The sequence below is a fragment of the Centroberyx affinis genome, unplaced genomic scaffold (genome assembly GCF_046629955.1).
Source record: "Centroberyx affinis isolate AG114_WGS23_722 - 3 ecotype Tasmania unplaced genomic scaffold, CSIRO-AGI_Caff_v1 ptg006544l_1, whole genome shotgun sequence".
Taxonomy (NCBI): domain Eukaryota; kingdom Metazoa; phylum Chordata; class Actinopteri; order Beryciformes; family Berycidae; genus Centroberyx; species Centroberyx affinis.
In genome coordinates this window covers 74,797-99,308 of record NW_027283313.1, presented here as the reverse complement: position 1 = coordinate 99,308, position 24,512 = coordinate 74,797, and the positions used below count along the sequence as shown (strand labels likewise).

The 24,512-nt window shown below is 42.0% G+C and overlaps 2 protein-coding genes across 2 annotated transcripts; both read left to right on the top strand.

Annotated features, from left to right (window-relative positions):
- Positions 1–1,217: 1,217 nt before the first annotated feature.
- LOC139638774 (putative nuclease HARBI1) lies at positions 1,218–9,384 on the top strand. Its single transcript, XM_071512803.1, has 4 exons — positions 1,218–1,464; positions 5,397–5,486; positions 7,133–7,224; positions 8,329–9,384. Exons 1-4 carry the CDS (start codon positions 1,218–1,220, stop codon positions 9,382–9,384), a joined length of 1,485 nt encoding a protein of 494 aa, XP_071368904.1.
- Positions 9,385–13,868: 4,484 nt separating this feature from the next.
- Positions 13,869–16,520, top strand: LOC139638775 (transcobalamin-1-like). Its single transcript, XM_071512804.1, has 4 exons — positions 13,869–13,956; positions 14,118–14,253; positions 15,725–15,861; positions 15,964–16,520. The coding sequence occupies exons 1-4, from the start codon at positions 13,893–13,895 to the stop codon at positions 16,026–16,028; spliced, it is 402 nt and encodes a 133-aa protein (XP_071368905.1). The 5' UTR covers positions 13,869–13,892; the 3' UTR covers positions 16,029–16,520.
- The last annotated feature ends 7,992 nt before the right edge of the window (positions 16,521–24,512 follow it).

Below are 24,512 nucleotides of genomic sequence, written 5' to 3'. Positions count from 1 at the left end.
CTCACTTATAAGAATTCCTAAATACATTGCTTGAAGACAGTGGTGCTTGAGCCAGATGAAGGCACGGTGCAAGCGCACAAGTGTGCAAGTGATCACAATTAAATTACCACCTCTGCCTCATTTTGAGCCAGGAAAAACCCTGCCTGGTTAAATGTCATTAAACAATGCTGTTTTCAAACTTTAGAAACAGGTCACTGTTATAGCTCATTCAGCTGGGAATATCTACAAGTGAATAGTGAATTTCCTTCTTTTGGTCCACCAAAACAACGATGTCTTTGGTTGAAAAATCTGGTAGATATCGCAATAAAGGTGAAAATACTCAAGCTGTGTCTGCTGCCGGGTTTCCCTACTATGACGACTTTTGTTGCGTAGAACACGGAAGTGTGAAAAGGGTCTACAAGGAGCTCCACACTTAACTGTCAATGTGCTCTTGAGCAAGGCACTGAAACCCAATGTTTTCCACTCAAACTTCTCATTTTCTAACAGTAAAAAAATGGCGGTGCAGTAATGGCCATTTCCCAGATGTGAGGGTATTTATGTTAGTAACCCCCTCTAGCTTCGCTTGGTCATCTTGCCTATACTCTACTTCTGTATGGTCTTTCTATTACTGTCACAGCAGGACTTTGATTAGTCTCACCTGTAGTGTATTCCCTAATCAGAGCAGGGAGGTTGGTGACAGGCAGCTCTTCCCTTTGCACCTTGTGTGTTTGTGAGCGCTTCATTTTGTTGGGTGGGTGCAGAATGTCGCTCTGTCCCAAAGTGCTTTTTGTCTCTGGCTGCTAAGAGGGTGACGGGAGAAGAGTCTTTGTCCCTGTGCTCTGTGTTTGTTTTCTCTGTGCGTCTTGTGTGATTGCTGGTGTGCTGTACAGGCTGGTGAGCCTGAGCTGTGGAGAGGCTGCAGGCTGCTGTCCTGCTGTTACCCCGTGACATTACCAATACATGTGTACTGTCTGGAAAGTTTCCTTCAAAGAGGTATACATGCATAAGAATAAAAAGAGAAGAAAACAAGAAAGATCGTAAACTAACTCCACAAATGTCTGCATAGCAGTCGCTGAAACATGGCTGTGTTTTTTATGGGTACGATGAGCACGTCTTCATCAGATTGGTTCACTGAAACTACTCCATTGTATAATAAGGGTTAAAAACACACTAACTGCTATCATTGTTTCTTGTAATGTTCACAGCTGGATGGTGGAAACATCCTTTGTATGAGTCCAATGAGCGCAGTCCCCCAACCAGGTCAGCACCAGGCTCTGAACGGTAACTACCAAGGCTACCCAGCCTATCACAAGGGCCACCTCTACCCGGTGTCCCATACCAACACTCAACATGCCATGTTGGCCACCTCCACCCTGACCAACGCTGCCCCTCAGGACAGCAGCTTCAACTCTGGCTACTGGAGGGTACACGAGGGCAACCTGGTTAACATCCTGCAGGGTTGCACCCGGGCCTATGTAGTTACTGGTGTGATTCCTGGAAATCAACAGATTGGAGGACGTGTTAGGGTGGCTCAGTTTTATTGGAATGCTTACTGTTGCCTTGACCCTAATGGGAACCGCTCTAATGGTTTCATTGGGCCTAATCGAAATGGAAGAGTGGAGGATCTGCAGTCTGTCGGAGCTCTAGAGACTAGACTGCGGGGTCACTATAATGTTCCAACATTCACTGTGTTCCCTGGGGGATGCTGATGCAGAAATTCTCAATATGATGAAATACAGTAAAGAAATTCAATGTTACTGATGTATGGTTGTGACTTGAATTATCTGAGTGGGAAGAACCTCTGCTGTCTTTCACTTTAAAATAAAGCAAGAAGGTCCTGGGTTCAATTCCTAACCTCTTCTGTGTGAAGTTTGTTCTCCCTGTGTTCATGTGGATTTCCCATGGGTGCACTGATTTTCTCTCACATTCCAAAGACATTGCAAGTCAGGTGGATCGGAGACTCTAACTCTCCCATAGGTATGAATGTGAGTGATTGTCTATCTGTGTTCGCCCTGTGATAGGTGGTCTAATAAATGGTGATCATTTAGTTGTTGTTTTTTTGTTGTTTTTTAGAAATGATGCTATATATACTCCCTACAAAGCTTATGATATTTCTGGCTCAAATTCATTACTTAAAATCCTAATAAATTCAAATGACAGAGGGGGTTATTCATGGCAGGGTTGGCATGATGTCATGGGGTAAGAACGTCACAGAAGAGCATTTTCTGGTTCATAACAGGGAAGGGTTCTGGGATGTCTTGGTGCCTCAGTGGTCTAAGGCCCAAACCACGTAACAGCAACATCCTGGGTTCAAATCCGGTTCAGGACCTTTGTCTCATTTCATTCCTCTCTATTTCCCAATCTTTCCTGTCTTTCTCCACTTTCACCTGTACCAAAAGCAAGAAATGCCCCAAAAAAAGAAAAATCTTTTCTTTTTTTTGTAATGATTCTGTTTGACAGTATCTCCGTTAAATAAGCCGCAGATAGTTTCCACAATTTTGCTTTCAAAATAAAAGCACATGTATGAGTTCTTTCTAGGAAAAAAAAGAAAGTCACTGAAAACTGGCAAAAGCATATCAAAGTATTCTGGGGAGCTTGAACCAGAAGTGGAGCTGTTACATAGCTCTATATAAAATATTATATACAATGAAATGTTTTTTTACTGACAAATTATACCAGGGGCAGCCATTATGAACTGGACCACTTTAAGGTTAAATAAAATATTAAAATCTCCCAATATCAACACAAAATGTATATGAGATTATTCAGGACAAGTTGAATATCTGTAGTTTAGCTTGGAGTACAGGTTAACCCATTTTTGAGCTGAATGCCTTTCCCAGCTAACATATTATGTAACAGCAGAGGTAACTAATTGAGACTTTTGTTAATTCCATAACCAACTGATGCTGTTGTGTCTGCGTCTTATGGTGGTAATTGCATCATCTAGTCGTGAAAGTTAATTACAAATATGAACAAACCCAATGAGTCAGCAAAAGCTGAACGATACTTTGTATGATAGGAATAATTTCCATGTTCTTGATTTATTAATTTACCTACCATAGATAAAGATGCAGGTTATGATAGTTTTAATCTCCCAATTAAGTATTGTTATATCATTAGTGTTTCAGAGTTAGATTCTGTGTTAATTGAACTAGTTTCAGTCACAGTTTTCTAATCCTTATTGATGAACATATGATGGAGTTATACAAAGTAAGTCATACAAAGTGAAAATAAAGAATATATTGAAGAGGAATCTGTAGCATACAGTGGATGTTATTTTCCAAAATGTCCTGTGCACCCCAACATAGATCCTGGCTGTGTATGTCTGCTGACTGTGTTCCTGGAGGCAGTATGAGGCCAGCTGTTCACTAATTGATAGGCAAATTGAATTGATATGTAATAAATGACTTTCATTGGGCAAAACCTTGTGGTTTCAGGATAGCTGATGTTGTCAGCAGTCACAAACATAATGGGAAGTTACACATCAATGCAGAATTTTTACGGTAATTGATTTATGTTTTGATATCGAGTAAGAGTTGCTGTAATCGTGCGTTCACACTGCGAACAACACAATCAACAAGTCACTTGAAATTCATTGACTTCCTCTAGAGCTGGTTGACCTTGAAAATTTGGATGATGTGTGGAAAAAAGATGGCCACGGCTGAACTTTTCACATCAGCAGCAAATCAGATGTTTGTGCTTCCTTGTTTCCCTACTAATGTGATTTTGTTTCATGAACAATAGTTCTGCCTGTTAAGTGCAAAATAGACAAGAAGTTGATTTCAGCCATTCAAAGCTTCCCAGTTCCAACATTTAAACTCAAACACGATGCTTTGAGAAGAGTTGCATCCATTGTTAAGGTTGTTGGTAACCTCAGTCATTTTTAGTGAGTTTTTTTTTTTTTTTGCTGAACAATGAAAATTAACACTACTTACTTTACCCAGGTGATGTTAATTTATTAAAATTGACATAAGAGTTAATGGTGTCATTGATCAACCAGTCCATTGTGTTAGAATTATTGAATTAACAATATTACAATTCATGGTATAATTTGCTGAAATTTGAGTTATATAAACCTGCAGACGGCCAACTGACAGTATTTTATATTAAATTAATGTACTGTGCACACAGGCATACACACACACACACACACACACACACACACAAAGAGTGATGTTTCATATAGAAATGACAACAAACAACATCATTTAAAAAAAAATAGTTTTCTCTTATTATTCTTTAATATCAGAGCAGAAACAATCAACTTGTTGTATAGCACACCTATGTCTGTACAAAGTTACTCAAATTTAAAAAATAAGTAGGTTCATCACAGAATAGTTTTCCTCCTTTCCTCCTCGTTTTACTCCTACAGCTGCAAGATGTGATAAACCACAGAAACAGGTAAATATTAAGGGTAAAAGTATACAGTTGATTAAGAGTATACTTGCTTTTAGAAGTACAACGGCTTCAGTTTTATCCTGCTGCATATGATACATTGCAATGGCTATAAAATATTTGCACAGGTCAAGATAAAGTTTTATCCCAGAGCGTTCTACTCTAAAGTGTGGTAGAGTATTGAGAAATATGGTAACAGTATTAACTATGCAGCTATATGATGTACAGCATTTTTTATACCCACAGTACATGCCTACATGTTTGCACACACACACACACACACACACACACACACACACACACACACACACACACACATACACATGCACAATGATGTTTACACTTCAAAAAACGTCCATCTTAACAAGTCATTTAGTCTCATTTAGTCTCTGCCAGTGAGGTGAGATAACTACACGTGTTTCCAATGCAGTTTCTTTTCTTTAAGGAAGTTTCTAGAAATGAGTGTCAGTGTCTTGAAACAAGACAGACTAAGGCAGATTTTCAGGCAGATCAGATTTTTTCACTTATTTTAAGAAAATTACTATTTGGGGACTCAATAATAGACTGAATGACTGGGAAGGAGATTTCTAAGATGGAGACTTTTTGCAGTCTGCTCCTCATTTGCCTTTTGGGATTGGGTCTCACTCTCACTCATAGTTTAGTTTTGTGTAGTTTCTGCTGTGCAGTGATCTCTCTGCTCAGCACTTGAGGGCAGGGTTGCTTCATTTATTCTCCATGCATTTTGGTCAGCCTCAGATACTGTCTGCATTTACTCCTTACATTAAGTTTGAATCCCGTATATACGTTTCATTTACTTCAATGTGGCCTGTATGCCCCACCCACCCAAAAGCTGACAAAAGCCCTCCAAAGTGAGATAGCCTCCATTCGAAAGATATTGCAATCTCTCTGACAAAAGAACTGCTGACATGAAAGTAAAATAATTGGATGGATTGTGTCCTCACTGTGGGAAAATCATCAGCTCAGTCTGGACCTAAACCTGTGGTATGACCCACCTGCCCCAGCTCTCATCAACCGCCAGGCTCCCACACCAGAGCCTCCAGCCAGGAGCCTCCAGAGCCTGTGGCTGTCCCAGCTGACAGGTGGCTTCTCACGTACAGTCTATGTTTTCTTGTTGGTTCTGGGGTCAATTAAATATTTTTTTTTTTTTTTTTTTACATAAAATATGTGTTGGGCTGGTTATTTATATGTGTTGAATTTAATGATATTGTGTTCGTGATAGAGTGCTTCGTGATTAATATCTGTGTATTTTTATTCATATTTGCACGTGATGATGTTTATGTTCATTTAATGATGTTTATGTTCTTGATAGTGCTCCATGATTATTATTTGTGTATTTCCATTCATATTTGCACATTTGCATTATATGCTCAAATCATATGTTCAGTTATTTATTTAAATAAAACTCTTTTTCATGCAGTTGAATAGATTTGAATTACTTTCCAAACAAGCTCATATACTTCAAAGATCCAGACCAGCTCACAATGTGTAATGTGGAAGAAAAATGTAACATACATGTATTAACAGCTTTTTTCTTCCACATGTAACATCAAGCCTTCCTTATTGCTCTATTTCACTATAGTTCCTCTGTAACGTGTTATTCCATAAATATTTCTTGGTGGAGCAAAATGTCCACTGGGACAGCATTTAGACTATATAGTTAAATGGAGCAATTTATGATCCGTTTAGATGGATGAAAATGACAAGGACAAAGTGGGGTTTTTTTTATAACATTTTATTTTTGTATGCTGAAGGTGAGGATCGAACCTGCGACCTTTGGATCTTCACCAAGCTTCCCCGAAAAGGAAAAAAGAAGAGATTTTCATGAATTTAGTATTTATTCTCATGGATTAGCCTACGTCAATTAAACACTATGTGCATTAGAGGCTTGGACTTTTCCATTTCTCTATTTTTTTCCACATTTTTTTTCTTTTTCTTTCTCTTTTCCTCCTCTTTTTTCCTTCTTCCCACCCTTAACGGGACTATTGTTCCCCAGCTTAAGATCCTCTGCCACAGTGATAGCCCACTCCAACACTTGGAAGGCTTCCGTTTGGCCATTTTCAACTGGTGGAGTCACGGAGGCACAATAGAGCTGGCTAGTCGAGTGGTAATCCCAAAATCATCAAAGTGTTTTGGACATTCATTTGTAGTACCCAGATTTCAAAATAGCTTGTTCCATACGGTTCCATTCATTCAATCAATCAGAGACTTAAATCAATAAAATAAATCATACAAGACTGTATTCCTAACAGCCTTAGCTCGGTAAAGTTTTGATCAACTGGCTGGCGGATTGTCAGACTGCCCAAACAAAATGTTCTCCTTCAAATGTTTTGGGCGGAAACTGAATCTGCATGCAAGACAGTTTTTCTGTCCATAGTTTTTCTAAAGATGGGGGTTATGTAGAAAGCCATGATCATCTTTACTTATGTCCAGAAAATGTACCTTCCCCCTTGCTGTGGTCAACGGACAGTTTAATATTGGGGTTTGTGCTATTCAAATATTGATGTAACATAAGTAATTCCTGCTTGTTAGTCTACATTGGTCAAACTTTTTCATGAAGAGTCCCTTGGATTTGGTTTCCTTAAGGATTGGTATTATTGTTTTTAGAAGTAAAGAACATTTAGATTGATTTCAAAGTATCATGTATAATCCTTAACATATGTACGTATAGTAAATACAGTTTATGCATCACCATTTTAGCCATATCAAGTGTTGTGTCATGATTGTATCTCAACTGTAGTGGATGTAAAGCTGGACCCAACCACCGCACACACACGTCTTATTCTGTCAGACGATGGGAAGGAAGTGAGAGACGGAGGCGAGATCCAGGAAGTACCTGATGCTCCGGAGAGATTTGCCCTGCGTTCCAAATCGCATACTTTTTCTTTTTACGACACTACGTACTACATCTGCCCTTAGAAAGTATGTACTGTGCATGTAGTAGGCAGACAATTGGGACATACTATTTCGTCATCACATTGCGTCTTGAACTTTGACCCTCTTGCTTATATATCCGTCGCAGTAATACGGTTGCAGTCCCTAGCGCAAAATTTGAAGATTGTTGAAAACGTTGCCATGGAGATCCAAAACGCCATTCGCCGAGCTCGTCAGAGACGCGCATACCGTCGGAGATCAACCCGGAGAGCTCTGCTGCATGCAGTATTAGATGCACCACAGTAAAAATACATAATGCATTTCTCTGTCACTGTTACTTTCATAGTCATGTCCTTTTGTTGTTATCTTATGTTCGTGATTATTTTGTTCACTTAAACAATTCTTATGCGGCTGAATTGCAGCTGCTGGCACTATGTTCTGTCTGCACGGAAGCAGCCTTACTAAACTATAGGTTTTAACATGTAGACTACATATCATCATTGTCAATATAAACCTGAGCACACTGTATATTGTATATACTGTCGGCTAACCTAATCCATGTAGATAAAGTAATTGTTGCATTAATGATCCCATATTTCTTCCAGCATCTTTGCACCATTGCACTACTCTCTCTTGTTTACAATTGTCAGTGGTTGTTTATATATAGAAGTGAAATGTTTATGTTTACCTTTGTTCAGCTTTGTTGTCCTTGTTTTTAGCTGTATGTCTATTCTGTGTAAGTACATTGAGAGCAACAAAAAAACAAATATTGTGTTCACATACTTGGCCACTAAAGCTGATTCTGATTCAGAAATGTGAGTGCATAATCACATCATTGCAGTCCTAGTATGTAGTGTCTTTGTATCTCAAAGTGTAAATAAACCATGAATGATATTGTAGCTTTTCTAGCACCACCCTAACAGTGTTGGCAGGATTGACAATAGTTATATAAAACAGTTGTGCCAATCTAAAACAGCATACAACAGGCAAAATAGGATTTTTCAGGAATTCAAATGAGGCTTTTGCATAACATTGGATCTCTTTTATTTGTCATATTCATAGCATGTCCATCCCACAACATACTGCCGGTTGAACCCCCACGTGCCCATCCTGCAGCTCTTCTTTGACGGTGCCTCCAACCTCCGCCCTGACCTTCGCCTGTCCAGACACTCCATCGCCGCACTTACAGCTGCTCTTACAAATGAAGCTGACCATGGATGGGAGAAAGAGCTGCATGTACTTGTTTTTCTATACTGGCTTGCCCATGCTGCATCGTATAGGGTAGTGTCAAGGGCTTTTGACATCCCGAAAACCACTGTCCACAGAATGGTACATCAGGTCAGCGGGGCAGTAGTTGGGCTCCTCAAGAGGATTGTCCGGTTTCCACCAGCAGACCAGATGGAGGAAGTGGGTGCTGGCTTTGCCCGTTTAGCAGGCTCCCCAGCATTTTCTGTGGCAGTCGGTGCCATTGACGGCTGCCACATTCGTATCAAGCCCCCTGCAGAAGATGCTAGTTGTTATTATAATCGCAAGCTCTTCGCATCGATCCAGCTCCAGGCCATCTGTGACCATCGTGGCAAGTTTATCGACATATGCTGTGGTTTCCCTGGGTCTGTTCACGATGCCCGTGTGCTGAAAAACAGCCCTGTTTACAGTCAGCAGCTCTACCCACCAGAGGGGAGATGTATTCTGGGTGACGGTGGTTACCCATGTCTCACTGCCCCCATCCGTCTGATGACGCCATATCGTGCACCTGTCCTGAACGCTGTGCAGGCCAGGTACAACCACAAGCTGTCCAGGGCCAGGTGCATTATTGAGCGAGCATTTGGGATGATGAAGACCCGTTGGCGATCCATCTTTTTCAAGTCCCTTGAAGTGAGCCACACCTTCGCACCTGTTGTTGTCACCTGTTGCACCATCCTCCGCAACCTCTGCCTGGAAAATGGAGACATCATGGAGCCTGATGAGGAAGCTGCTGAAGCAGGAGATAACGGCCCAGAACCTGGAAACAGGGAGGTGGAAACAGGTGAGGGTGTCAGGGATCTTCTGGCTGCAGCAGTGTCTGCCCCTCTTGAGTGTATTCCAGCGCTTCAAGAGCATGATTATTGTCACCATTAGAATGCCTATGTGAGGATGTTATTGCATTATGTATAAAACATCTAATGATCATGACTTGTGTCTTGTGTACTGTGTAATAAATGCATCACTTTGTTCCAGTTTCACCTGTAACTTTGAAGTCATGTCAATCATCATCAATCATCACAGTCAACACAGTACACAGTATACAGTATTTTGACACAGCACATAACGATAGCTTAGATGATTTGTAAACATTTATTGAGGCGAACATAAATATAATTCGTAATTAACTGTTAAATAAAAATACAAATACAAATAAATACAACTTTACTTAACTAATCTTTACTTTTTGATCAGTGCCTCCAACAACGCAAAAAATCTTTCATCCCGCCTCTCCTCCCTTACCCTGGCCTCCTCCTCTCTTCTCTCCTCCCTTACCCTGGCCTCCTCCTCTCTCCTCCTGGCCTCCTCCTCTCTTCTCTCCTCCCTTGCCCTGGCCTCCTCCTCTCTCCTCCTGGCCTCCTCGTCTCTTCTCTCCTCCCTTGCCCTGGCTTCCTCATACCTCTGCTCCTCTTTTTGCTGCTGCTCTGCTTCTCGCCTTTGATCTCTCTTGTCTATTTCTTCCAGGTAGGTCATTAGGCCTCCCTGGCTCTCCTCCTTCCCTCTCTTTCTCCCTGGTGCACTTGTATCAATGTTACTGTCCTCCTGAATGACTGGGTCAGCAACAGAGGGAGTGGAGACTACAACAGTCTCCTGGCTTGCTGATGAGATGAGCACTGGTGGGGTGATGGATGGCTTGCTGCCCAATGCCGCATCCATCACCCCATACCATTTCCAGGAGGCTGCTGTTGCCTCCCCTCCCTCTGTGCTGACCCCCGATCTAGGACACTTTAGATCCTGCAAATGAGATAAGAAGAGAAGTAATGTTAGTAAAGCATGGTAAATGACTGATCAAAGGCAGACATAAAACTCCTAACTGACCTTGTATTTTTGTTTTAAATTTTCCCACTTTTTCTTCACCCAGGCTGGTTGGACTTTTCCCTGTAGTTCATTTTTCTCCACATACATTCTAAAGGGACAGGGAAACCATAACATGCAAGACAACACCTAACATGCCCAGCAATGACAAATGCTCCTTTTATCACATTTCAGCAGACTGTTACTTACTCAAAACCTTTCATGGCAGCATTCCTTTTGCCTGTGAAGAGGTCTTGATTTTCTGTCCTCCACTTTATGAGTCCTTCGGTATGTTCATCAGACCCTGACATTAAACATGAATTATGTTTCAAGTTAAGTCCAGTTACGGTAACATTGACATTGTTACACTGTATTCTGTGACCCATCAGATTCTGTGACCTGAAGAGGAATTTCATCTGTATAACCACTGTAAATGTTTGCACCAATCTTTAACACATACATTATTTTTCATAGGTAGACATATTGGCAAAAACTCTGCCCCCATAGTATCTATAGTCAGGGTCACACATTGTGATGGCTGGATATGTGTGACCTTATCTACTCAGATATTAGATACGAATTTTCTGAAAGCTGTGATGGGACAAACTTTAGTGGTCGTAGGTAGATCTGTCTGTAGAGCACAAACAGTATTTCGTCAACACTTTTCACACTTTTTAATATAGTTGGTCCTCTAGTGTCACAGAACCTGACAGGTCACACATTTCATTACACACAAAGCACAGTGACCCTATTTAAATACTGTGTATTAAATACTATGGTGCCATTGTGTTTGGTGACAGCTATTGCAATAAAGCATGCAATGAAAGTATGATGAAACATTACACAGCTGAAACTCCTAACGTTAATGAAGTTACAGAATCTAATGTAACCCATCAAAGTTCTCCTGAAGTGTATGAGGGGTAACTCCAGTAAACTACATACAACAGACAATATAGTATAGATATAATATAGCTGGTTACTGAGTTGAAGTTAATAGTAATAAGTAAAAAGTTGAAGTAGGCTAATTTTCCTTCATATATGGGTTGACATTTGCACTCATTTCTCCACTTAGCTTCGTGCAGCAATGATGTATTGATGATACACGTGAGTCGCAACAAATAAAAAAAATACTTTACACTTGAATGCGGTGTCAGTCATTGCAGCGGTCGACGTTCCACTGCTGTCTGTCATTGTTGACATTTGTTAGTGCTGTTTTTTTTGTTTTTGTTTGTTTGTTTTGTTTTTTTCTCTCTCTGGCGGCTCAGCATGCGGCTCAGTCGAAGTGACGTGTCTTCCGCTGCGCAGAGGATTGTGGGTCAGAATAGCCAAAAAAGCATGCTGGCCTGCATACTGCAAAATTCGACCGGATGTAGTAGGGCATCCGGGTATTTTCTGGCATACTGCATTGACATGCATGAATTGGGACATGCTAAATCTTTTTCTGGCATACTAAATAGTATGGAAGTATGGGTATTGGAACGCACCCTGGATCTCTTTGGCAGCGTCCTGGGTCTCAACAAGTTGAACTCTGGGAAGTCATACTGGGAGGTAGAGGTCACCAACAAGACAGGATGGGATCTGGGTGTGGCGAGAGGGAATGCAAACCGCAAGGGGAAACTCTCCCTGAGCCAGACAACGGATACTGGGTTACTGCACATTATTATGACAAACAGTATGCAGCCCCACCAATTCGCCTTAACCTGATAGAGAAACCTCAGAATGTGGGAGTAATTGTGGATTACGAAGACGGCCTTGTGTCTTTTTATGATGTGAAGGCTCGTTCTCACATCTACTCTTTTACAGGGTGCTCGTTCACTGGGGAGCTCTACCTATATCTCAGTCCACATCTTAAACAAAATGAGAAAAACTCTGATCCTCTGATCATCTCTGCTGTGAAACACAATTAGAGATTCTTCATGTCATGAAGAATGTGTGTATGTGTGTGTTTTTTTGCAGGTGTGTTACTGCTGTATTGGAGTGTATATATATATATATATATATATCTTAGTGATGAGTACTCAATTATCTTATCATAGTACTCAAGAGTACCCAATTATCTTATTATATTTCTATCAGAGTTGTACTATTATGATGGTCTATAAACAAAATGTAACAATCTTTATTGGATAGATTTTAAGATAAAGTCACTAAATCTATTTTTTTCCTTGCATGATGAAGGTAGGGTGGAGGTGAAGGGGGCCGCTCAGGCTGGAAGGAGTGTCCCACCCTCTCCAGAACAGCCTTGGTGCGCGCCTCCTGCCAGGCACACATCCTGTCTGCTCTGGCAGCCAGAGCCTCCCGCTCACTGAGGTCAGGTGACTCCACCTGTCCTGAGTGGCTCTGCATGTAACACTGTAATGCACTGTAATAACTCCAAGAGAACAGATCACAGTGTGTGTCTGAGTAGTAGTGGTCAAATTATGCCCATTGCTTCCAGAACGATATCATCCATTAAATTGATACTGGACTCTTGATTTGTTCTGGCTTTACGTGGAAATCTGCATTTAAACGTGAGTCTTGACTTGAAATTTGACATGGGCTTGCTTGATTAGCCTGGCTTCTAAATTTTGGACTGAACAAGACAAAATTGGTGTGATTATTTGCATTATCCAACAGAGGGTATTTGCAACAGGGGCTTTGCTGTCTGATAAACGAATAATACTTTTGCCTCTGTTTTATAAAGAACTAGCAATGGGAGCAGGCAGTCATATTTAATAACATTGCATAAGAAAGCCTAAAAAGGACATGTGCTATTTGATTATGGGGTTGCCAAGCCAAGCAGGAAGTTTCAGGTGAAGGTGGATTCCCATTTCCCAAATCTGTTTCCTTGTCAGTGGTGTGAACAAACTGTTCATTTCCTTGTGTGTGTTATTCTTTTCAGATCATTTCAGTCAGTTCATGGAGGCATTTTTTTATTCAGATGTTGTCATTCAATAAGCAACACCAATGCATCTTGTCCGATTGCTCGTCTATGAAATGCATCTTCACACAGTTGATTCTGACACTGATTCTGATCCCATATGGATGTAGAGGGGCTGCTGCTGCTTCACCACCACTTTGTGTATTTCAGGATGATCTCCTCATTTGCTTTAGGAATGTAACAACCAATGCCTGCAAACAAGATCCATGAAGAGTTATAAGTTGATTAACAGTGAGAGTAAGAACAATAACGAGAGCTTGCATAACATTAAGGTGACATTTTAACTGGCTCTGTGGAAAACATCATGTTTTTTTTATGGATGTCATTGTTCCTTCAGACTGCAGGTAAAAATTGGCCCAGATCCAGATTTTTTATGGCAGTGTGAACAGCGAAAATCACATTGAATCTGCCATGTCCAATTCTGATTTAGGGCTCTTTTAAATGTGGTATTTGATTCAGATACATACCTGAATGTGTCATAGCGACCGCAGTCTGAACAGTCAGATCGGAATTGAAAGACAAACAGTCCAACAAAAAAATCTGATCTGAGCATCAAATCAGAATTGTGCATTTTGGCTTGCAGTGTGAACGTAGCCGACCCACAAGGATATAAATATGTGAGCGGGTAGACAAGCACACTGGCAGATGGGAGTTCAAACCAACAACCAGAATGGTGATGTGTAGTCTCCTGTCAGTGGCCCTGCTGCTGTTGGCTCCTGGGATTCTAGCTGGAGGTAAGCTTCATAATAGCTTAAAACAATACATTTCAAATGCCTTTCATTATTAATGAATATCACAAAAAAAAATGTCCCCACCTTGGCTATATAGAAGTGTTTCATTTTAGTATTTTCTCCTCTGCTATTTTTATCTGCTATACTAACTTCCTTTTCTCCAGAATATGATCAATTTCCCATTTATGTGATGACGATGAATGGCCAAACCCCCGATATGGCCTACAGCACTTATGGGGTTTACAGGGGGATCCTACTGGGTGCACTGAAGAGACTGCAGGACTCCAACAAAGACTTTAAGTAAGTTCATAACATTAAATATTAGCTTAAAGTAATAATCCACAACTCTTTCACATAGATAAATGTCACTTTTGCTACGCTCTATCACTGATTCATACCATATAGTAGTATTTCAACCTATACTTAGTTCATGAAAGCTTTCACATTTGCTGTTCTACACACCTACAGTATGCGGGGGTCCCTCCTTCTAGGGAAAAATCCTCTGCTGCACTGGAAGTGATGTGTTTTACATTTATGGAAGCAACTGCAGAACTTTGTTTGGAATAAATAATAAGAAGGTAGAAGAAAAAAAGAAGCCACAGTCTACTTTGAGAGTCTTTATTATTACTGTATGTTGGCCAAGTGCCTACATTGAGCGCAAAATGCCAATGCAATGACCGCTTATCAAAGGTGTTTCCAAAATCAAGAAAAACAACAATCTTGACAAGAGCAGTAGCAACAACAATAACGACAACTAAGACTACTACTAGTACAACTATAACAACAGGAACAGATAAAATCCATCAGTTCAACAATAAGACTGGTCTAAATTTGTTATTTAAGCTTATTTGCAAGTTATGCTGGGATATTTTTTGTTTTTGTTTTGTGACAATAGCAGATGGTGTAACAGCTAAACTGTCACCTAAACACTGAGTCACTGTTGATGAATATACAATATGTTAGCCTGTGCTGTCACATCTTTAATCATCTACTATATACCTACTTCTCTTCTCTTCTCTACTCTTCTCTCCTCTTCTCTTCTCTTCTCTTCTCTTCTCAATCTGTGCTATTCTTATTAATGCATTGCATGATACATACTTGTGGAAAAAAAAGTCGCATTAGAATCAGTTCAGGTTAAAGACTTCCTATAGACAACCAGTGTATAATTAATCAGTCGGGTGATATCTGATTTTTAATAAAAGGCTAATGTTTTACTCTAGTAAACAAACTATGAAAACAGTTGATAACATGCAGCCCTGTGAGAACTGTTTGCTTTCCAACTGCAAGTCAAATGACGCAGTACAGCGATAACTGGCTTACCACAACAAAACCAAAAGAGCACAATGAGCATAAACTGCCAGTCTGTGTCTTTCATGAGTCATCTTTAATAATTTTAAGACGTGTTTAAGATGCATTGTGCTGTTGCACTATAGAACATATCAGGACCACATGTGTTTCCTATGAAGTAGACTATATGAATCCAGGTGAAACCTATGATCCCTGCCTGGCACATCCACCACAATCATGAGGGGAAATTACAGTAACATAATGATAATAATAACAATATATTCATGCATACTTATGTGGAATCTGATCAGAATTTCGCCTTATCAACTCTACAATAAATATGCCGCCTAATCAAACAAACTGCATCATATTAATCATATCAGAGGTGGATGACACTTAAATAAAACGGCCAATATTGGCCCAATATAATCGGTCTAACTCTAATTCCTCATACTCAGTGGCCATCACATTTTCTTCCATGCAGTTTCACCTACACAGAGGACTTAAACTATGGCCCATATCTGGAGAGTGTGAATGGTTTAGCTGGAAATCCTAAAGAACATACCTACTGGGAGCTGCTGGTTAAGACAACGGAAGGCGAAATCATAAGACCTGATGTTGGTGAGTCAATCAAGGAGTTCTCTATTTATCTCTCTGTCTCTCTTTATTGTTCTTACTCTCACTGTAAATCAACTTATAACTCTTCATGGATCTTGTTTGCAGGTATTGGTTGTTACATTCCTAAAGCAAATGAGGAGATCATCCTGAAATACACAAAGTGGTGGTGAATCAGCGGCCCCTCTACATCCATATGGGATCAGAAGAGTGTGAAGATGCATTCATAGACGAGCAATCGGACAAGATGCATTGGTGTTTCTTGTTGAATGACAATAAAATCTGAATAAAACAAGCCTCCATGAACTGGCTGAAATGATCTGAAAAGAATAACACACACAAGGAAATGAACAGTTTGTTCACACCACTGACAAAGAAACAGATAACATGACTGTGTCTTTAATCTGTCATGAATATTTAATGGGAATTCACCTTCACCTGAAACTTCCTGCTTGGCTTGGCAACCCCATAATCAAATAGCACATCTTGCCACGTGTGATGAGCCATGATCTTTTTAGCCTTATGCAATGTTACTAAATATGACTGCCTGCTCCCATTGCCAGTTCTTTATTATTTTATTTAAGCCCCTATATTGCAAATAATTAATGCAAATAATCACACCCATTTTGTTTTGTTGAAAATTGTGTGATATATAAAATGCATTGGTGTTTCTTATTGGATGACAATAACATCTGAATAAAAAAATGCCCCCATGAACAGGACTTAAATTATCTGAAAAGAATAACACACACAAGGAAATGAACAGTTTGTTCACACCACTGACAAGGAAACAGATAACATGATTAATCTGTGACCTGAGATATTTAAAAACCCAATAATGTTGTGGGTCCACCAGACCCATGAACATTGGGTGAATAACAAAAACATGAACACCAACAAGGGTTAAGAAAAGACTAAACAAGTGTTTTATTCTAATTTTCTGACTCTGGTATCAGACAGTGCTTATGGCTGTGCGCCACTGAACAACACACAACACATCGTCATTTTAGAACCTTGCTTAACACCTCTAACATTTCTATGACTTCTGTTTTACCTCCCGGTATCCAACAGTGCAGTCACACAAAAGTTATGCCGTTGGACATCAACACCAACGAAAATCGCATGTCTCAACCTATGTCTCAACCTGTTCTGTGGAAAAGTTACAGTTACAACACAACTGTCAATTACCAGTGTTTGTACTTGTGTGTGTGCATGTGCGCATGTGCATGTGTGTCTAATATCAATCACAAACACCATATTCCATGAAACTCATCAGTCAACCTGTTTCTGTGGAAAGAACTCAAGTAGCCAAAGGTCACTGGTCAAATCTGCTGTGGGAAATTATTTTCTGTTATGAAAAAGATGTGGAGGAAGGAGAGAAACAGACTGCGAAGATGGTGGATGAAGCCAAATGTTACTGGATTGTGGATCACTCTAAAAATGTAGTTTCTTACCAGAGCAATGTTATTATATCATTATATTGTTATCTGTGAGGCTACTCCAGAATGCTATTGTTTAGAGAGAATTAGGGTAACATGGGGAAAGACGCCTCCTTTAAAAACAATGTCCTTTTTCTATAAAATAAATATAATTTGAACATCAATATTATACACTACCAGTCAAAAGTTTGGACCCACCTGACTTAATGTACTATGTTTGGCTGGACCGCAACAGTGGGGCCAGCCCTACAAACGCGAATGTCTGTCACTGACTGACTGACTGACTGAGTGATCAAGTTACACCATTGATCGGCTGTGGCACATCATAGGATCACAGAGCCAGAAATTTAAGTTTCATTTTCTCCGCCATCTTGTTTCTCTGCTGAGATTGGGAGCCCGTTTCTCCCACACAGTAAGCAGGCTGACCAGTATCATGCATGTAAGCTGAAGCTAAAGTAGAATCTATACAATTATATCATATCACCGTTTATTTTGCTGCATATGCACGAGCTCAGTCCACCTGACAGCCCTCTGTTCTGTCGGCGGAGAGAGAGACACAAGCATGGAGGTTTCATCACGCCGAGAGCTTACTGCCAACCTTCTGGGAGTTTCCTGGGGCCACGGTTCTGGCCAGTGCCAATAGCTGGGTGCCGATTTCTTCCCGGTGATCCGGCCGAGATTTTGGCGGGGGTCCCAACAACGATGCGTCACTGTGTGTCCGGCGAACAGCGTTTTCAGCACCGATGGGTACTAGAACGCCTGGCGCTTGGATCGAGAGGATCAATGCGGGCCGTGGGCGCAGTGGAGAGGACAGCGGCGGAGAGAGGAGACGGGACGCGCTGGAATAGAGATCAGTATGGATGTATGGACTATTATTCTGTATTAGCAGTCTACAGCGGAGTTAGTTACACCATTGGTCGGCCGTGGCACGTGGCGCACCCATACACGGTCCAGCCATATACTAGGTTTTGACCTAGTCTTGTTTTCATTATCTTTAAGCCATTTTGATCTAAAGGCTTATGCTTAAATGCTTGAAATGTGTTTCTTAGATAAATAGTGAAATTGATGCCTATGTATGAATTTCTTTCCAAAGCCTTTGCCTTTCCATCAAGACAAAGGGTGGCTACTTTAAAGAATCTAAAATATAAGATAGTTTTTATTTGTTTAACACTTTTTTGGTCACTGCATAATTCCATTTGTGTTATTTCATAGTAAAAGAGTAAAAGAGTGAACCTGTAAGAAAACTGAGATATTCTCTCTCCCTTCATTGTGTGTGTGGAAGACCAAGCCTCAATACAAGGCTTAATATCTCAAACTGTAAGTGGTATCACTTAAATATTTAAACATGAGTGAAGGCAGGAAAAGCTCAACATTTTAATGTGTGATATGTGTATGTAGTGTTAAAATTGTGGGAGTTGTTACAGTTTAAAAATGTGTAAAAAGACAAAGCTGTTGATTAGACAGGCGGAACTACTGTCAAACAGTGTAGCACTAGTGTTGAACAAACGTTAATAACTCAAAAACTACAAACCCTGTTACTTAGATATTAACATTGTAAGTAGCTGTACATTTTAATGTGTAATATGTGTACGTAGTGTTAAAGTTGTGGGAATTATAACAGTTTAAAACATTTGTATATTTAGTAAAACAGTCTAAAGTCCTAAAGTCTGTAGAGTGGCTAGAATGTGTGATGTCACCATCCACTCTAGCAGAGCTGAACATTCTGCCAGCCATCTCTACGGGGCCAAAAAATCACTTTTAAACATAAATTGTGGAAAAACTATAAATCATATCGCTCAGAAAAATACACGCACACTATTCCCGAATATGCTGAAGATTTTTGGCCTCGATAGCTTGAATGGTTCAAAGGTAGACACACTGCAAAAATTTGCCGTGCAATTCAGTGCACTGAAGCATTACGACACGGTTATTGGTTAAATCATTCCACTAACATCTCTTGAATACCACAACGTTAATTATGTAATAACGTTACCTAGCGTTAAAGTTTATAGGGCAACGGAAGACGTGGATATATGTAAATTAACGGCAGAGAGTGAGGCTCAGTGTGGGAGCAATGCTCGGCTAGCGCGACACGTTTATCAGTTAAATTACCAATTCCACCAACGTCACATACCACAGGTAATAACGTGACCTACCGTTAAGGTTTGCAGGACAGCAGATGTGGATGTCTATAAATTGAGGGTGAAGAGTGTGATTCAATATGGCATTATCAGTGTATTGTATGGGAGTCAATGTGACATTTAGCCTATAGGCAAGAGGCCATCTCTTAGTCAAAGACGCCCTCTAGAGGCCATCTCACGAAGCAACATCTCACTAAGCGTTACCTGACTGACTGACTGACTGACTGATTGACTGCCTGATGTGAATTTGTCTTGTGATGCCCTCGGCTGCGCCGTGGGAAAAACATAGTGGGCCTAGCCCATTATACATCAAGCATAACAGACAAGCAGCGCACACAAGTTTGCACTTTGCACAATTTTAGACTTAACTAGCCAACTGGCCACACTGAAATTAAATTGAGCACGTAAGTGGCATTTATCCTAACATTACTGAGGATTCCCATCCAAACTGCGCCTATGGCTGTAAACAAATGAACCTGAAGACAAATGAAACTGAGAATGCAAAAATCTGCAACCGCAGTTACTGTAACAATCTAACGAGAAAACACACACCAATGAGGGAGGTGCTGGCTATAAAAATATGTTGAAGCCAAAGGAGGAAGATAAATATTTTAATCCAGTTTACAGTAATAACTAGGGATGTAACGATGTATCGTGGGACGATATTTCGCGATCCAAAAACGTGACGATAGGCATCGTGGAGGTGAAAAATGGTTCGCGATATCAAGTAGCCTACAGCTTATCAATTAGCTGCGCCATCAAAATCTAGACTACTCTTTGTTTTTATTTACATACTTTAAACGCCAGAGGGCGGAATCAGCAATCCTAGATCGTACTAGTTTGGTTTGCCTGACTGGCGTTATGACGTCATTGACACCAACGTTCACAGACGTTCACTCGAGACCCAGATGAGCCAGGTGTGTAGCGTGCAACAGGAAATCGAAATACACCCGTTACGTTAGGTAACATTATCATCGTTATTTTGAAAGAGACGGAGGTAAATGTTGTGAGACATTCTTAAATTTTCTATCCAGTCTGTTTCCTCAACATTGCGGTTGTTCCCATAGATATTAAACAGTTGTTCCTACCAGTTCTGCGGTCTCGGCCCGGCCCAAATGTTGCGGTTGACAGTATCAAGTCCATGCGGTGGAAAAAGAGAATATGACGCCGCTGTCTGTGGCGGTTTATTAAGATCTTATGGATAAATTGACGCCTCTGGTTACTGGTGTTGGTGGTGTCAAGTAAACTGAAAACACAGGCAGTGGTAGCCGCCATATTGGTTTGAAGTTACTGTGGTTACAGAGATTATCCATACAGACACAGTGGTAATTTACTCCTCTCTGCTCCAGTGTGACCAGACAGATGCAAATTCATTCACATTCATAAATTCGGTTGTCACTACCAAATTCTGGCAGTGTGTGTCAAAGGTGTCAGCCCGAAAATGTTGACATGCTAATTTTCTTAAAAAAAATAAAATAAAACATGTCCTCCTAGGTTAGAAAATCAGTGTCTGAACATATGTTTTCATTTAAGTTTAAGTTTTGTGGCCTGCCTGGCCAACTAAGGTGTTTGGAGAATGTTAGATCAACCATGTTCAGACATTTGCACAAAAGAGGACATCCTTGTTTAGACATTTTATTTTAATTTACAATTTGTTTCATTTAGACAAGCATCCGCTGTTAAAAGATGATTTATTTTATTCAACAGATTCCATTATTTGCTTTTTGCACTGAAAAATATATAACAAAGAAAGAAAATAAACTGTAGGAATAGGTTAAACTTCAAGTAAAAAATTTTTTTATTTTTTTTTAAATTTTATGTCTAAACAATAAGCAAAGAATCTTCTACAGTCATTTGTTTCCATTTAAACTTTGTTAAAAATATTGTCATTGTATCGAACCGTGAAGCCTGTACCGTGTATTGTACCGAACCGTGAGCTGAGTGTATCGTTACACCCCTAGTAATAACAATACAATACAAACAGTAAAATGTAAGACAACATACTTTTATGCGACATTCAAGACAAACTGATCAAAGTCAGTGCTATGATGAGGTAAGATTAGTTATGTATTATTAGGTCTGGGGCGCTAGGCTACAGCACTATACCTACGTGAGTAGAGATCTACAAATTACAATTAGGTAATCAATAAGGCCATCCATTCATCACCCCTTGTTAGGCAGTTCCTTAAACTGATATCCCATTCTCCCCCTGCAATATCTACCTACCGAATGCAACTTTGCATGGAGCTGCTTTCAGCTAGCCCACACAGTTTCTTTTGCAACTGTATCTTCTTCTAGTTTAATTCAGAAATACAATCTCTGCTCTCAGGACATTCTGCGATTTGCTGTTCCCAAAGTCCGAACTGAACTGGGAAAGAAAGCTTTTAGGTTTTCTGCATCTACTGCATGGAACAATCTACAGTCTGATCTTAAACTTCAAAACTTAGTAACCCTGAATCTGAACTTTATAAACTGGACTCTGCTTTGTGTTTGATCCTGAAGTAAAGCCAGTGAGTGGGAATCAAATTAACCAGCAGAAGAAGTTGTTTTTATGGTCCTTCGAGCCGGAACTAGCACCCACTGGATCAAATCATCATCATGGCACAAATGAATGCTCCTACAACTACTCAAGCTCAACCTTACATACCAAGGCCCTCATACATGCTGCGCCTGCCTGTTAGCGCAACACCCTTTATACAGCCTAATATAGCTACAGCCACTGGGAACCACCAATGTACAGCAGTCAGCACCTTTCCAGGGGCAGGCTGAGCCTGTCCCATCCACCCAGCTTTCTCCAGTGTTTGGGGCCACCACACAGCTTGATACGCTAAACTACCTGAGGAAAAGCTATGAAGACCTCAGCCACAGGCTGGTGGGACTGACAATAGGCGGCTACCGGGAGGCTACACAACCCCTCTACACCCCACCTCATCAGCTGGACAGTCAGCTCAGTGGATTTGAACCAGAGGACAGAGGCCTATTCAGCCAACCTATGTTTATCCCAGACCAATATCCACATGTGGACCCCACACAAAGCTCCCACGCTGTCAGCATAGAACCAGCAGTGCGGCCTAAGACAAGTGTTGTACATCCAGCCTCAGCATCTGCCCTCTCAGCTTTAAGGCTCGAAGCCTTGGCCAGGTCAACCCCTGTGAAGAACACTGTAACAGTAACGGTGTGTTCTCCATCAACGGGACGGCATAGTACTCATGCACCAATGTCACAATGCAGTCCACCTGTGAGTCAGCCTCAGGTCCCTAGCCTGCTTCACTCTCAATCCATCATGGCTGCAGCGGTGCAGCCACCTCCCTCTTCACTCCCACAAGGCGATGGGAGGCAGTACTCTACTTCAATGCTGTTCACTCCTATGTCAGCCTCTCTCCCAGCACAGGCTCAGCTCACTGTTGCAGCTAGCAGCAAGGCAATACATTTACCAGTTACAGGGAATCAAATCTCCCAAAAACAAGCCCACTGGCAGCAACCGTCTTTACCCTGTGGGCACAACAGTACCCTCCTATGCTAGTCTGCCTGCTGCACCTGTCCAGCTATTGCAATCAAGCACCTCTTCAGCCATTGTCCAGCCAGTGCGGTCGTCATACTACACTTCAGTCCCTGCGGCCCATCCAGTCCAGGCCTCCTACCCTTCAGAGACCGCCATTCCAGCTATTCCAGACATAACTGCATCACAAGGAGCTCATGCAGTCCAGCAACCTTCACTGCAGTATAGCATTCAGCCCCAACATACCGCTTCGCTGACTTACCTGCCCCAGCCAACCAGTGTTCGTCGGGTCCAGCAGGCCTTCCACATGCCTCAGCCAGCTCCTCAGGCCCTCCACGCACCTCAGCCAGCTCCTCAGGCCTTTCACGCACCTCAGCCAGCTCCTCAGGCCCTCCACGTGCCTCAGCCAGCTCCTCAGGCCCTCCACGCGCCTCAGCCAGCTCCTCAGACCTTCCACGTGCCTCAGCCAGCTCCTCAGGCCTTCCACGCACCTCAGCCAGCTCCTCAGGCCCTCCAAGCGCCTCAGCCAGCTCCTCAGGCCCTCCACACGCCTCAGTCAGCTCCTCAGGCCTTTCACGTGCCTCAGGCAGCTCCTCAGGCCTTTCACATGCCCCAGCCAGCACCTCAGGCCTTCCACGTGCCTCAGTCAGTTCCTCAGGCCTTCCATGCGCCTCAGGCAGCGCCTCAGGCCTTCCTTGCGCTTCAGCAAGCTCCTCAGGTCATCCATGTGCCTCAGCCAGTTCCTCAGGCCCTCCACGCACCTCAGCCAGCTTACCAATCCCTCTATGCTTTCCCACCTGCGGCCCATCCAGTCCAGGCCTCCTACCCTTCAGAGACCGCCATTCCAGCTATTCCAGCCATAACTGCACCACAAGGAGCTCATGCAGTCCAGCAAACTTCACTGCAGTATAGCATTCAGCCGCAACATACCACATCGCTGACTTACCTGCCCCAGCCAACCAGTGTTCGTCGGGTCCAGCAGGCCTTCCACATGCTTCAGCCAGCTCCTCAGGCCCCTCCACGCGCCTCAGCCAGCTCCTCAGGCCTTTCACGCGCCTCAGCCAGCTCCTCAGGCCCTCCACGTGCCTCAGCCAGCTCCTCAGGCCCTCCACGTGCCTCAGCCAGCCCCTCAGGTCCTCCATGCGCCTCAGCCAGCTCCTCAGGCCCTCCACACGCCTCAGCCAGCTCCTCAGGCCTTCCACGTGCCTCAGCCAGCTCCTCAGGCCTTCCACGCGCCTCAGCCAGCTCCTCAGGCCCTCCACGTGCCTCAACCAGCTTTCCAATCCCTCTATGCTTTCCCACCTGCCAATGGTAGCACCCCAGCGTTACAGCTGACATACCAGTGCAGTCCATTGAACCAGCCTGCATTGCCACCAGTCTACCAACCTCAAGCAGGATTGGCCCAGACACCAATGAGCCATCTCCAAGGTGTGACCCAACAGATTGGCTCAGATTCAGCCTACTACATATTCTCAGCAGTGGCAGGCACTGGCAGCCTGTGCCAGTGCCTGCCCTGCCAAATCTCATTCACGACAGCGAACGTGAATTCACCGACCTTAAGATGGCCTTGGATCACCT

Excerpts from the sequence above, each read along its gene's own strand:
- LOC139638774 (XM_071512803.1), top strand. The coding sequence starts at position 1,218 with ATGAGCGCAGTCCCCCAACCAGGTCAGCACCAGGCTCTGAACGGTAAC. Across the intron at positions 1,465-5,396 it reads CCGGGCCTATGTAGTTACTG|CTCTCATCAACCGCCAGGCT; the intron begins GTGTGATTCCTG and ends CACCTGCCCCAG. Across the intron at positions 5,487-7,132 it reads GCTGACAGGTGGCTTCTCAC|TGGATGTAAAGCTGGACCCA; the intron begins GTACAGTCTATG and ends TCTCAACTGTAG.
- LOC139638775 (XM_071512804.1), top strand. The coding sequence starts at position 13,893 with ATGGTGATGTGTAGTCTCCTGTCAGTGGCCCTGCTGCTGTTGGCTCCT. Across the intron at positions 13,957-14,117 it reads TCCTGGGATTCTAGCTGGAG|AATATGATCAATTTCCCATT; the intron begins GTAAGCTTCATA and ends CCTTTTCTCCAG. Across the intron at positions 15,862-15,963 it reads AATCATAAGACCTGATGTTG|GTATTGGTTGTTACATTCCT; the intron begins GTGAGTCAATCA and ends TCTTGTTTGCAG.